This window comes from Microtus pennsylvanicus, chromosome 11 (genome assembly GCF_037038515.1).
Source record: "Microtus pennsylvanicus isolate mMicPen1 chromosome 11, mMicPen1.hap1, whole genome shotgun sequence".
Lineage (NCBI taxonomy): Eukaryota > Metazoa > Chordata > Mammalia > Rodentia > Cricetidae > Microtus > Microtus pennsylvanicus.
Window position 1 is genome coordinate 19,753,870 of NC_134589.1, and position 13,274 is coordinate 19,767,143.

General features: G+C 51.0%; 1 protein-coding gene across 1 annotated transcript in view; it reads right to left on the reverse strand.

Annotated features, from left to right (window-relative positions):
• Nucleotides 1-1,103: 1,103 nt before the first annotated feature.
• Nucleotides 1,104-13,274, reverse strand: part of Map3k14 (mitogen-activated protein kinase kinase kinase 14) — a 46,319-nt gene continuing 34,148 nt past the window's right edge. The window contains exons 7-16 of the mRNA XM_075990606.1: nucleotides 11,828-11,957; nucleotides 11,520-11,651; nucleotides 10,943-11,047; nucleotides 8,281-8,444; nucleotides 7,777-7,927; nucleotides 6,251-6,583; nucleotides 5,866-5,972; nucleotides 5,410-5,554; nucleotides 2,886-2,986; nucleotides 1,104-2,575 (exon numbers count right to left, since the gene is read on the reverse strand). Coding sequence (XP_075846721.1) covers nucleotides 2,411-2,575; nucleotides 2,886-2,986; nucleotides 5,410-5,554; nucleotides 5,866-5,972; nucleotides 6,251-6,583; nucleotides 7,777-7,927; nucleotides 8,281-8,444; nucleotides 10,943-11,047; nucleotides 11,520-11,651; nucleotides 11,828-11,957 — 1,533 coding nt within the window. The 3' untranslated portion in view covers nucleotides 1,104-2,410. The remainder of the gene's footprint in view (nucleotides 2,576-2,885; nucleotides 2,987-5,409; nucleotides 5,555-5,865; nucleotides 5,973-6,250; nucleotides 6,584-7,776; nucleotides 7,928-8,280; nucleotides 8,445-10,942; nucleotides 11,048-11,519; nucleotides 11,652-11,827; nucleotides 11,958-13,274) is intronic.

Below are 13,274 nucleotides of genomic sequence, written 5' to 3' on the forward strand. Positions count from 1 at the left end.
AACTTGAAGTTTCATGCCAAGGATGTGGGTGGGAGCAGCCGAGGATCTTTCAGGGTTTGGAGGGCACTCAGACCTGGGGCAGCTGGCCACTCCTAAGCAGACCAGGTATGTGGACGGCACTCCTGGGTAAGGACAAGGCTTGGGACCTCAGCGGGCCACAAAGCCCCTGTATTTTTGAGGGTCTGGGATTCCTCCAAGGACAGCCGAATGTCTCTCTAAACTGTACATGTGTGCCGCACACACATCCATGCGCTGCTTGCCAGGGTGATCTTACAAATTTTTACCATTACATTTATTATTTGTGTGTGTGAACACTTGTATGTCACGGCCAGTGTGCGGAGGGAGGTCAGAGGACAACTTTTGGGAATTGGTTGCCACCTTCCACCATGCAATTCCCAGGGATCAAATTCAGATCGGCAGGTTTGCTCTTAAGCCCGTTTACCCGGAATCACTTCAGCTAGCTTGAATTCCCCCCCCCCCCTAAACTAGAACCAGTAACAAATCTTTACTTAATCCCTGCACTGGGGAGGTGGAAGCGGGGAGGGGGGGGTCTCTGTGAGTTTGAGGTCAGCCTGGTCCACATAGTGAGTTCCAGGACGGTCAGGGCTACACAGTGAGACCCTGTCTCAAATCTATTAAGAAAACTGTTTTCATCTTGAGACAAAGTTCAATGTGGCCCAGGCTGGCCTCCAATTCTTCATGTAGCCCAAAGCTGGATTACAGGTGTACACGGGCATAGTCAGCTCTTTCTAGGGACCGGGTCAGATCAGACGCCGCTCCATGACTGAGGATCTCACGCTGGGAAAGTCATCACTATCCCATGCCAGTGCTTAACTGATACTGGGCGAGTCCTCTGGCTGTCAGGCCTCAGGGACAGGAGACTGTGGGTGGTAGTGCTGGTCCTCCCCTCTGGTGTTGGTGGGCCACCTGGTCTTTTAGAGGCTTCCTCCCCTCCGCCCAGGGAATGGTAGGTGGAACAGCCACCTCAAGGGCTGATGCCAGTCGTTGCCTCCAACAATGGGGAGACTTGAAGGAATTTACCCCAACAGCTGTCAGGATTGTGGAGCACAGCAAGCAGACAGGCAAAAGAGAAACCACAGCCTACAATCATCACCCCAAATTTTATTGCTTTACAGAACTCAGGCACACCCCAAATGCAGCACCATGGCTGCGGTTCTAGATGGGCTGTGGCCAGGAGCAGCCTTGCGAATTGCTGGACAGGATCTATCTTGGCTGGCTGGGGGTGGGAGGATGAGCTTCTCCAGAAGAGGGGGGGGTCTCTGTGCCCCTCCCCACAATGATTCACAGTTAACTTAATGCTACATGAGTCCATGCCTGAACAGGAAAAGCCTGGCTAGGGCAATGGGGGTGAGATGCTCATCTTAAATCTGAAGGAGGCTTGAGGCAGTCAGGCCTGTGTGGATGATGGGGCAAGACAGTCCCTTCCCCATCCCCTGGCCTGCTTGTGCCCATGCAGAGCCAATGCTCTGCTGGAAGGCAGCCAGAAAAGTGCTTTGAGGTCATCAGAGTGTAAAGTGCTGCCGACAGTGTCTTGTCACCATGAAGCTGGCGTGCCGGGTATTGTCTATGTGCCTTGGCGGATGGCAAGTCCTGCATCTGTGGCTTTCTTTAGCATCTGTCATTTGAAGACCATTCCTGTCAGGTCTCACGTCATCCTTCAGTTCCACAGATGAGGGTCTAGGGTGCCAGCTAGCCAAAGGGCAGGCCTCAGTGAGGCCTGATGCTCCGAGGACGAGTGGTGCCCAGCAGCCACAAACCTGAGGCCCGAGACTCGCTTCTCTTTGATACCTTCTATGGTCCTTGGTTGAACAAGGAGCTCAACCCAGGACCTGGACTACAATAACCCAAAGGTGTGGTGCATTCTACCAAGGTGCTAGCATCCTTCCTGCCTGCTCTGTCTCACACTAGTTAATGGCCAGGGAGGCCAGACAAGGGCTTGAAAGCTCCACGAGCCCCTGGGCAGGTACACCTGCGGCCTTGCCCTACATGAGGCAGGCGGGAACCCAGATCTACTTTCCTAGGTACTTGTTCTTCTTGATCAGGCTAGAAGCTGCACCCCAACTGCTGGCAGGTGCTGACTGATCCATGAGGGTCTCGTTTGGAGTATCACAGAGAGCACTGGCTCTCTTCCTGGGGGATGAGACCCGTCTTCTTCCTTGTCTCCTCATGAGTGAAGGGTTTCTCCTGTCAGAGGCCAGCAGCACTCAGGAGGCAAATCCTGGGAGGCGCTTTACCTGCTCTGGTTGCTGCTGCAAGCCTTGGTCTCACTGCTAACCCAGGGGCTGGCAGATCTCCCTGAGCAGACTCAGCCAGCATCTCAGAGCACTGAGTACTGAGATTCAAAGGAAGCCTGCTGTGGGCAGAACAGAGCTGGTGGTGGAAGACAGGGCTACGGCTGGTTCTCCAGCTGTCCATGCTTGACTCTCCAGCTCCAGGTGAAGCTGCCGTCAAGGGCCAGGGTGCACCGCAGGTCGATGCCTGAGTCGGGCACCTCCATGTCATAGCGAACAGGCTGTCCATCTTTGGTCACCAGGCTGAAGGCTGTGGCTGGGATCTGTGGGGAGAGCAAAGCAGTGGTGGTGAGAACCCAGCTAGAGGGTAAAATGAATGGTCCCCAAACATGCTCGGGCACCTGCAGCCAAACAGGTGGCCCGGAGAGCCTTGCCTGTCCTTCACTCTGGAGGACTTAAGAGTCCTTCCTAGCCCAACTGTAGGTTCAGAGATCCTCAACAGCCCTCTTCAACAGCCCCAGGACCTGGAGGACAGCTAAGGCATGGGCCCCTATCTTCCAGGGTGCCATTTCTATTTATTTGAAAGGCTTCCTCCTGGAGAACTCCGTCCCTAAGTGTGACTTGTGTCCGTACCTGGCTGCTGATGCCAGTTGCAATGTCTCCCACCTTGACCCGGTGGAATTCTCGGATGTGCAGGTGTTCGCCATTGAGAGTCTGTATTTGAACCTTGACACCTAGAAGGCAAGGCTGACAGTGAGGGCAGAGCAGTGGCTGGTCACCCAGAGTGCAGGGGCCTGGGACGGGCAGGGACAACCTCTGGAGTAACGCTGAGTTCATAGAGTGGAACAGTCCGGTTGGGTTGAAGCAGCTGAGAGGAAATTTAGGTTAAGGGGCCCTAATGATACTTCCCGGCCAGCAATGCCTGGAGTTTGGCCTGCACCTTGCTAAGAGCTGAGGTCAGCTTCCAGGGGTAAGTCATGCTCTCCTCTGGATGGACAGCAAAAAGGCACTGAAGACAAGGGCTCCCTCCCCCTGACTAAGTTATTGGTTTATCACCATGTCTGTTTGTCTTTTTATTCTTCATAATTCCTTCATTTAGACCCCCCCTTTTGTTTAGTTTTTCAAGATAGGGTTTCTCTATGTAGCTTTGGCTGTCCTGGAACTAACTCTGTAGATCAGGCTGGACTTGAACTCACAGAGATCCACCTGCCTCTGCCTGGGGTGAAGGCATGTGCCACCACTGTACAGCTATCTTCTTCCTCCTCCTTTTTTGTTTTTTTTTAAATTTATTTATTTATTAAAGATTTCTGTCTCTTCCCCGCCACCGCCTCCCATTTCCCTCCCCCTCCCCCAATCAAGTACCCCTCCCTCGTCAGCCCAAAGAGCGATCAGGGTTCCCTGCCCTGGGGTGCACCCACACACTAAGACAATGGGGATGTTCTATCGGGAACTCACCAAGGCCAGCTGGCCTGGGTCTGAAAAAGCCTGGGATAAAACCGGACTCTCTGAACATAGCGGACAATGAGGACTACTGAGAATTCAAGAACAATGGCAATGGGTTTTTGATCCTACTGCACGTACTGGCTTTGTGGGAGCCTAGGCAGTTTGGATGCTCACCTTTTTTGTTTTTTTTTAAAGTTCAGTCAACTGAGGCAGATGTGATGACATGTGGCCATTTTAAAGTCTTCTACAAACCCAAATAGCATAGACTAACTTCCTCTTTTAGTATAACACATGCAGGGTGGAGATCTGCTCAGTGGTGGAGCACTTGGCCAGCATGCACAAAGGCCCTGGGTTCAATCCTCAGCGACAGCAAAAACCATGAGGGGTTAAAAGTGGCATTAACTAAACCTCTCGGCAAAGCACTCTATTTGATGAGGGGTGGCAAGTGACGCTGTCATTTCAAAGTCCTTTTCAGTTAACATACTTCTGACTACTCCACATTTCTCTGTGGAAATGGATAAATAATATAATGAATTGTGTGCAACTGTAGTTTCCTAGAACCCATTTTAAACCCTCTCAGGAAAGGGGTACAGATGAGTTATAAGACCCCAATCCCTGCTGCTTCTCTGGCAGAGTGTCAAGGACGTCAGACAGCCACCCTACCACTGAGTATATTCTAAGCCCCTGTGAGTCCCCCTTCTGAAAACTTTGGGCACAGTTAAATAATTTTTATGTTTATTTATTTTTCTTCTTTATTTGAGACAGTTTCTTTGTGTAACAGTTCTGGCTGTCCTTCCTGGACTTCACTTTGTAGACCAGGCTGGCCTTGAATTCACAGAGATCCACCTGCCTCTGCCTTCTGAGTGCTGGGATTAAAGGTGTGCGCTACCATGCCCGGCAGATATTTTTAACTAACATGCCAATTCCAGAAAATTCAAAACCCAACAGAGTTGTTTTTTTTAAAAAAAAAAAAGGAGAGAGAGAAATCTAGATCTGTAACAGACAAATTAGGATACCCATCTTGACTCAGTGAATGTTTTATGTAAGTACTGCCACCCCTAAAGCTTACACTCTGCCATCTCTGATGAATCTTGAGCATTGGCTTGAGTCATACTATCCCAAGTTTATTCCAGACAGGAAGTGAGCTCGTCATGCTTCCATTCTCAACGCTCTTACATTAGACCGTAGGCAACGTAAAGTGTCTCCGAGCTAAAGTGCCTTTGCCATGGCTATGGGGCCTGATGTGAGTCAGAGGGACCCTGAGGAGGGCTGGTACCTATGAACTGACAAGGTGCACCTCTAACACAGCTGTGCAACCAAGCTTGAAAAGGGGCATTTGTGTCTTCTCATTGTCTAACTTCAGATCTCAGGAGATGACCCCTCACTGGTGGCTTCCCGATCAAATGCTCCTGGGTATGCTCCTTCCTCCCCACTCAGCTTCTGGTCATTTTCCTCCCCATATTGCCAGCCTCCTGCAGCTCTACTGGTAGCCAGAGGGGGCACAATTGTTCTCCACTCCTTGTCTGGAAAGCCTTGTGAGTAGGCAGGGCTTTCGGTCTAAACCCAAGTTTCCAGGCAAAGATGTGAAGTTCTGGGCGGCAAACACCTTCCTCCCTGACCCCTCTGTGATGGGGATAGGCCAGTGAGCTCTCTCTCCACCCCTCCCTAGTCTCTGGCAGGAGTGGGCTGGCAAGAGGGGATAAGTGGACCATACCATTGAAGTAGCTTGGGGTGTCCGTGGGCCGCCCCCGGGCCAGCACCATGTTGCAGCTGGAACTTCTTGCCTCTGCCTGACTGCTCCACGAATGCACGCCGGAACTTAGGGTGTCACGCGAGCTCTGAGAGGCCTTTGATGGGTTCTGAACACAAGAAGAGCAGGAACACACTCAGTCCTGTGCTCAGGAAACTGTCTCTGCCCTTGGTTGGGACATGAGGACCTGGGCTTCTCCTAGGTCAGGACCTGCCTGCCCTAGGCTAGATGGGGAAGGCGCATTTCTGTGTGGTACCAAAGCTACCCTCCCACTTTCCTCTTACGTACAGCCTTTCCTGACTCCTAGGTGTGCTGAAGGCATACTGTCTCAGTCTGGGGAGCAAGGGCCCCTCCAAGAAAGTAGGGGTGACCTTACTGCCCCCCCCCCATGAGCCCAAGCCCAGCTGCTGAGCAGTTCACCTTTTCACTGTCTTCTGACAGCGAGCGGCTGTCGATGCTGAGGCAAGAGAGAATCTGTTCCTGTTCCTCCAGGGAGAAGGGCTGCGACAGGCTGTTGAGAAACAGTTCTGCAGGGGGAAAGAGGAAGGCGGCTTTGAAGGGGGAGAAGTCGCTAGGTTCCCAGGGTTCCTCCTGCACAACCTGCAGGAGCTGGCCTGCCAGGAGTGGGGTGGAAGAAAGGTGAGGCTGGGAACAACAACAACAAAAAATCCTGTGTATGTGTGTTCCTGCGTGAACACACCCGTGCACAGCCACAGCCACGTGCTATTACCCATCTCCAGCTGTTGTGTGTATGTGTGATCCCGCGCGAGCACACCCGTGCACAGCCACAGCCAAGTGTTATTACCCATCTCCAGCTGTTGCAGCTCCTGCTCTGGGAAGGTTGCCCTCCGGTCTGGGAAGCTGGGGCCCTTGGCAGGGGCTGGGTCCAGGGAGGACAGAGGCAAGGGTTCCCATGTGCCAGACTCCTCCTTGCTGAGGTTCAGGGCTGGAGCTCTGCTCTGTTCTGGTGGTTCTGGAGGCAGAGGAGGCCGAGGCTCAGAGGCCCCGTCTGTGCTGGCCTTGGATGGTGGGCTCTCCCTCGGTGGGGTGTGTAGCGTCTGGTGACAGGTGGCTTGGTCTGGAGGTGGAGGTCTTGGTTCCTTATATTCCCCTTTCCAAGGGCTTTTCAGACCTCCCACTGTAAGACAGAAGGCATCCGAGGTGAGTGGGAAACGTGCAGGGATGCAGACACCAGCCCGGGCAAGGATGGCCCATCAATGAAAAAGAATTAAACTATGTGTGTATGTATGTGTTGGTTATGTGCATGCAGTGCCCACAGAAGGCCAGAAGAGGGCATCAGTTGCAGTCACAGGTGGTACTGGGAACTGAACTCAGGTCTTCTGGAAGAGCAGTATGTACACTTAACTGCGGAGCCATCTTTCCAGTCTCACCATTTATTCCTTCAGCTACTGCTGGTTTCCTTCCCATCTGCTGGACTACATTCTGTTATGCTCCATACTTGACCTCCCTCCTCCCCATCTGAGACAGGGCCTTCCTCAGTAGCCCAGGCTGTGCTGGGAACAAAGGTGTTGCCGTCACATTTAGCAGGTCCCTTTTTATTTATTTTTATTGTGTGTATGATTTTTTTTTAAAAAGTCTCACTCTATAGCTCAGGTCTCAAAGTCCAGCAATCCTCTTCGCCTCTGCCTCCTAGGTGCTGGGATTCCTGGCATGAGTCATCACGCCCAGTTTAAAATGTGTGTTGCTTTCGTTATTGATTTTTAACTTGCAATAGTGCTCTTGTGTGCCAGGCCTCCTCTTAGGGGTTCTCCTCTTCCCTTAGCACTCACTGCCTGCAGCTTTCAGAGCTTTCCTGATACTCTGTGAGTACTGAGTGGTTGTAAGTGCTGGGCGATGTTCCATTCCCCATTCACCAGCCTCTCCACTCTCCCGTGAGGGACTCTTAATCACGCTCAACTCCCTCTAACATCAGGGCTACAGTGCACCAGGAGCGGAGGGGTTGGTCCCGGGTGTAGGAAGGTCTGCCTGAGTGCTAACAGGTTCCGTCCAGCATGGCTGTAGCCTCCTATCTATGCCCTCCAGTGCCCAGGAGTCTGGCTGCCCCACAGTCCCCCAGCACTCGGTGCTAGCAACTTTCTGGTCCTTTATAGTTGAGTGACTATGGGTGTGGTTTTAATTTGCACTCTGAGTCCATGTCACAGGCCCGCCTCCTCCATCTCTCAAGTCTGGTATCGGCCCTAACTTACTGCCTCAATCTTCCCAGCACTGGAGGGAAGATGGGAAACCGAGGCTCTCAGTTTTGACCATTTCCAGCTCTGACCTTCCCTCTGCTCGTGGCTTGCTGTTAGCCCAGGCCAACAAGGCTCTTACCTTGCTGTAATGCCTGGCCCACCTTCCCCCGAAGCTCCACGGCAGACGCTCTGTCGACAGGCTCTTTCTTCAGCCCCTCTTGGATGGCCTGGGCTGTGAGAGGTGCACAGGAAGGCGGAATCTCCCTCAGAGGTGGAGGCTCGCTGGCAATCTAGAGACCAAAACACAACATCAAGACCTGTTTCCCTATTCTGGCTAGCAGCCTTGTTTGTTACTCTCCGCAATTCTATGCTAGTCTGCGGATCTACTCCAAGAAAGGAGAGGGCTGAGGCACAGTTAGTGGAGAGAGTCTCTTTAGAAAGGGAAATATGGATCCAAATAGGGCAGGACAGAGCCTGGCAACAAGACACCATGTCTCCCAGGCCTAGTCTAAAGGAGGCTGGTGAAGTAGCCCAGTGGACAGGCAGAAGACCCCTGCCATTACTCCCATCTGCCATGGAAGAACAAGCCTCACAGGCCTGTGGCCTGGTCACCTCTCACAGATGCTCTGGGGCTATTACTGACCTTGAGACAGAGCGGGCCTCGGAAGTACTGAGTCCAGGGGTGGCGACCATTGAGCATGTGCAGCATCATGCAACAGCTGCTCCAGATGTCCACCTTGGCATCGCAGGGCTTCCCCATCACCACTTCTGGGGCCATGTGTGTCTCTGTACCAGGAATGTAGTCCCCTGAGAGAGCAGCGCCAGAGACAGAATCATTATGTATGAGTGCATTGCCCACAATACTTAATTCCTGGGTCCCCAGGAGACGTACTTTACGTTAAAAATAATTACATTCTTATTGTGTGGATGTGTGCACATGCATATGAACCATGACATACCTGTGGAGGTCAGAGAATAACTCTGTGGAGTTGGTTCTCTTCATCCATCCTTACTTAGGCTCTGGGGACCAAACTCAGGTCACCAAACTTGCAATACGTATCTTTACCTGCTGAGCCAGCTCACTGGATCATGGTTTTGCTCTTTTGTTTGTTTGTTTTGAAGCATGGTGCCTCTATGTAGTCCTGGAACTTGCTATGTAGACCAGGCTGGCCTTGAACTCACAGAGATCTGCCTGCCTCTGCGTCCCAAGTGTTAGGATTATAGGCACGAGCCACTTCTGTTTACCTTGGCTGCACTGTTTTCATATGAGTAATGGTTTAGGAACGCCACATCAATAACAGATACATAAAATAAATAAAAACCACAAAATAAAACAAACATGCTAAATAAACAAAACTCCAAACCCAGGAAATTCATATGCACAAAAGCATATGATTATTAAACAGGCAAATAACAGTCAACATATATATATATAATTAAGTGGACGTCAACATTTTTTCCTTCCAATTTTCTTTTTTTTGAGACAGGGTTTCTCTGTAGCTTTGGAGCCTGTCCTGGAGCTAGCTCTTGTACACCAGGCTGGTCTCGAACTAGGCCTGCCTCTGCCTCCCTAGTGCTGGGATTAAAGGCATGCAACGCCACTGTCCGGCTCCTTCCAATTTTTGAGATTGAATCCAGGGCCTTATGCATGTCTGACAAGCATTTTACCACTGAGCAATAGCCTGCCTTCTTTTCACTATTTTGTGATGGGATCTCACTAAGTTGCTAAAACTGGACTTGAACTTGTAATTCTCCTGTCTCAGCCTCCCAAGTAGCTGGGATTACAGGCTTGACTAACATTGTTATTATTATTATTATTTATTATTTTAGATAGGATCTCACTATGTAGCCATGGAACTCATTTTGTAGAGCAGGCTGACTTTGAACTTCAAGCTCTGCCTGCCTCTGCCTCCTGAGTTCTGGGGTTAAAGGCGTGCGCCACCACCGCTTGGCCTAACAGTGTTTATATACTGGTGCTTTAAAGTCGACATTTTTGCTCGATATTCTTAAAAAATAACAGGAGAAAGGTTATTTTTTTGCAATGAATTATCGAAAGAACTGCTAATGTCATTTTAAGAGAGATGTTTAGTTTAGACCAATAGAATCACCCACACAGCTTTTAGCATTGCACTGCCTGTTCTGGACACAGGCTTTGAGTGTCCTTATCCAAAACAGGAGGACAGAAGCATTCTGGTTTTCATTTTTTTTTTTAAAAATCTAACTATGTTTCTAATATACAATGGGTTGGCAGTCTTGGAGATGGGCCCCAAGTCTGTGTATGACAATGTGGTGGGCTGTAGGCCTCCTCCACACTGCCAGTGTGCCCGAGTCTGACAGACACCCCAGAAGCTGCAGCTTCAGAGTAGTTTTGGAGAGGGATGCTCAGATTTCTAATAGCTTATTTTCCCTTTGGTCAAAACAGAACCATTTGGGGGCTAGAGAGACGACGGCTCAGCAAGGAGCTCTGGTTGCTCTTCCAGAGGACCAAGTTCTGTTTCCAGCACCCACATCAGGAGGCTCACAACACCTAGAATTCCAGCTCCAGGGGAGCCGATGCCCTCTTCTGGCCTTCAAGGACACCTGCATATACATTTGCATACACACACATTAAAAAACCAAAAAAAGTAGGTTTTTAAAAAAATGAACCTTATATTCAATACTTTTAAGTGGAGAAAACAGGTTACAGAATTGAATTAAAATGGTTTTAAGGAAGCATGAAAAAAACGTATGGAATTGTGTAAATTATGGTTTTCTCTTTGGGGAAGAAGAATAAGTAGGAATGCTTCCTTTTTTTTTTGTTATAGTGAGTATTTTCCAATGGGCAGGGATTGTTTTACAGCTAGGGAGCAGGGTGCGAGACACCGAACTGTTCACAATATTCGGAACTAGCCAAGACATGGGACCAGCCTACATACCTGTCAACAGATGGATGGACAAGCATGTGGTGATATGCACACTGGAGTTTTACAGAGCCAGAAGGAAGAAATCATATCGCTGACAGACACATGCAGACTACATGAGTTCTAGGCCAGCCAGGACCACAAAGCCTGGACTTACGACAGGGTCTTTGGCCTTTTGGGCCTTGCTGTGTAAGGTCACACAGTCAAGAACATCTGATATCTATTACTGTATTTATGCACAACCAGAACCCTGTAATAACCTAGGGTGGTTGTGGGGCGAATTCTATGTAGGGCCATAACGTGGTCACAGCGTTTATCCCCACAGGGAAAGCACAGGGGTGTAAGACTAATATTGAGTGATGGCCACTGGCTATTGAGATCATAAGGTAGAGAACGGGGCCTTACCCGTGAGCAAGGACTTTCCGAGGCCGTCAGGTTGTAAGCACAAAGCATGGCCAAAGTCGCAGAGGGCAGCTCGGCTCCCGTCACTGGACAGGAGCACATTGTCAGCTGCAGGCAGCACCCAGGGAAAGGGAGAAGGGGACAGGTGAGTCACTGCAGGCTCCAGGCCCCAGCCCGCCCTGGCCTGGCTTGACCTGGCCTCTTGTCAGGCAGCTGTCTGGCTAGACCTCCATGGCAGCTGCTGCTTCCCATTAGTCTAGTTAGTCACGGAAAGCGGGGGGTGGGGTGGGGCTGTCATGAAGTGGGCCTACTGCAACAGGCACCACCACTCTCCCAGAGAGCGGTCTCTTTGGCACCTTGCCCTCCCCCCGAGGTCATCAGGAGGCAGGAATTTAGTCTTCTGTTTTCTGTGAACAACCATGGAGACTACAGTGCCAGACTGAGGGCCCGGAGGACGTCATTCCCTCCCGACTATGCACAGCCCTGCTGGCTGGCTCAGGCCCATAGCTTGGAGGAAGTCAGGCAGAAAGGCATGAGGAAGAGCCTGTTGGGACCAGGACCTTGGTGACCAAGGCCTTACCTTTGACATCGCCATGCAGGATCCTTCGTATATGGAGGTATTCCAGCCCTTCCAGGGCCTGGCCCAAGTAGTAGAGTGCCCGGTCTTCCGGAAGACAGCCCTTCTGCTTTATGAGCTGGCCTAGCGAACCACCTAAGAAATGAACAGCCAGTCTTCATATGGGGCTTTCCCAGGCTTCCGTGCAAGCCAAGGGCAAGAGCGAAGGGGGCTAGGAGGTATGTGCGGACTGACTAGAGACCAAGGGCAAAGTTGGGGTTAACTCTTGGTCTTGAATTTTGAGAGAAAAAAAACAGGACCGGTCTCCTTACCTTCTAGCAGTTCCATGAAGATGTTGACCCAAGGGCCGTCTCTCACAGCTCCATAGAGAGGTACAATTCTGGGTGACGTCAGTCCAGCACAGGCCATCAGCTCCTCTGCCCGAAACACCTCAAGTCGAACCTGAAAGAACCCAGAGGACTTGGAGTCAGAGTGAGGGGGGCAGGCTGGGGTGCTGCTCCCGGAAGTGACGTCCAGGCCAAGCAGGACCAAGGAGGCCTGCCAGGCCCTCAGGGTCTAAGCTGTGTGCCATGTATAACCCCCTGGTGTGAGACTCCAGTTCCACAGTGCCTACTATCAAAAAGAGTCACACTTCTTCCAGGTTCCTGGAATGCTGTTCACCCTCAATCTGACAAACACATTCTTTCCCCTGAGCTCAATGGTCTGGAAAATCTCTAGGCCAGGAAGCTTGCAGCGTTAGGAAGGTTGAGAACCACCACCCTGGATCCTCGACATCCCTTGTAGTAATTTTGTTTTTTAAAAAATTGTAATTTTATGTGTGTGGGCTGGTGTGCATGTATCTGTTCTACATGCATACAGGAGCCTGAGGGGAGCAGAAGAGGATGCCAGGTCCCCTGGAACTGGGGTTACAGGAGGTTGTGAGCTGCCATGTGGGTGCTGGGAACCACGCTCAGATCCTCTGGAAGAGCAGCCACTGCTCCTAACTGCTGAGCTATCTCTCCAGTCCCCCTTGCAGCAATTTTATTATAACTACCTGCTTTTCTTTTCCCCATGTGTGTATGGTGTACGCATGTCTGTGAGGCCTGACACTGGTGTTTACCTCCATCGTCTTCTACTTTACTGAGGTAAAGTCTCTGCTGGACCTAGAGTGTGCTAATTCTGCCCAGTGTCTAGGGAACTCCTATCTCTGCCTCCGAGTTCTGGGAGTACAGGTGCTCACCATGCCTGCCTGGCTTTTATGTGGGTTCTGGGGATCTGAACTCCAGTCCTCATGATGTACGTCAGCCACTGAACTATCTCCCTAGCCCCAGTGGTTTCTCGAAGGACTAAACTATCCATGTAGACAGGCCTGTACCTATATTACCGTTTATTCTGTAGCAATTTCCCTAGCATCTGAGTACACAGAAGGCTTCTGGGGAAGGGGTGGCTAGCGCCCCTCCTACTGCGATGTGGAAGTCTGCAGTCACCCACTCCTATCTGTGGGGACCGACAGTTTGGCATGGCAGGAAGCATTAGGCCATGGATACAGCATCTTGTGCTTAGATTCTGTTTAGGCCATTCATAAAAAGGTGGGGACACGGCTGCCTGCTCCAGGGTAGTGTGAGGATTCAGAGGGATGGGGGTTGCCCACTCTGATCATCCATGCTTGGTGACTTCCCACTTCCTCTTGCCAACTCAAAGAGCTGACAAAGTCCTGTCCTGAACTTGCTGGCTGCTGTGGGACCTCTGCAACGGCACCGCCAGGGGGCGACAGCAGTA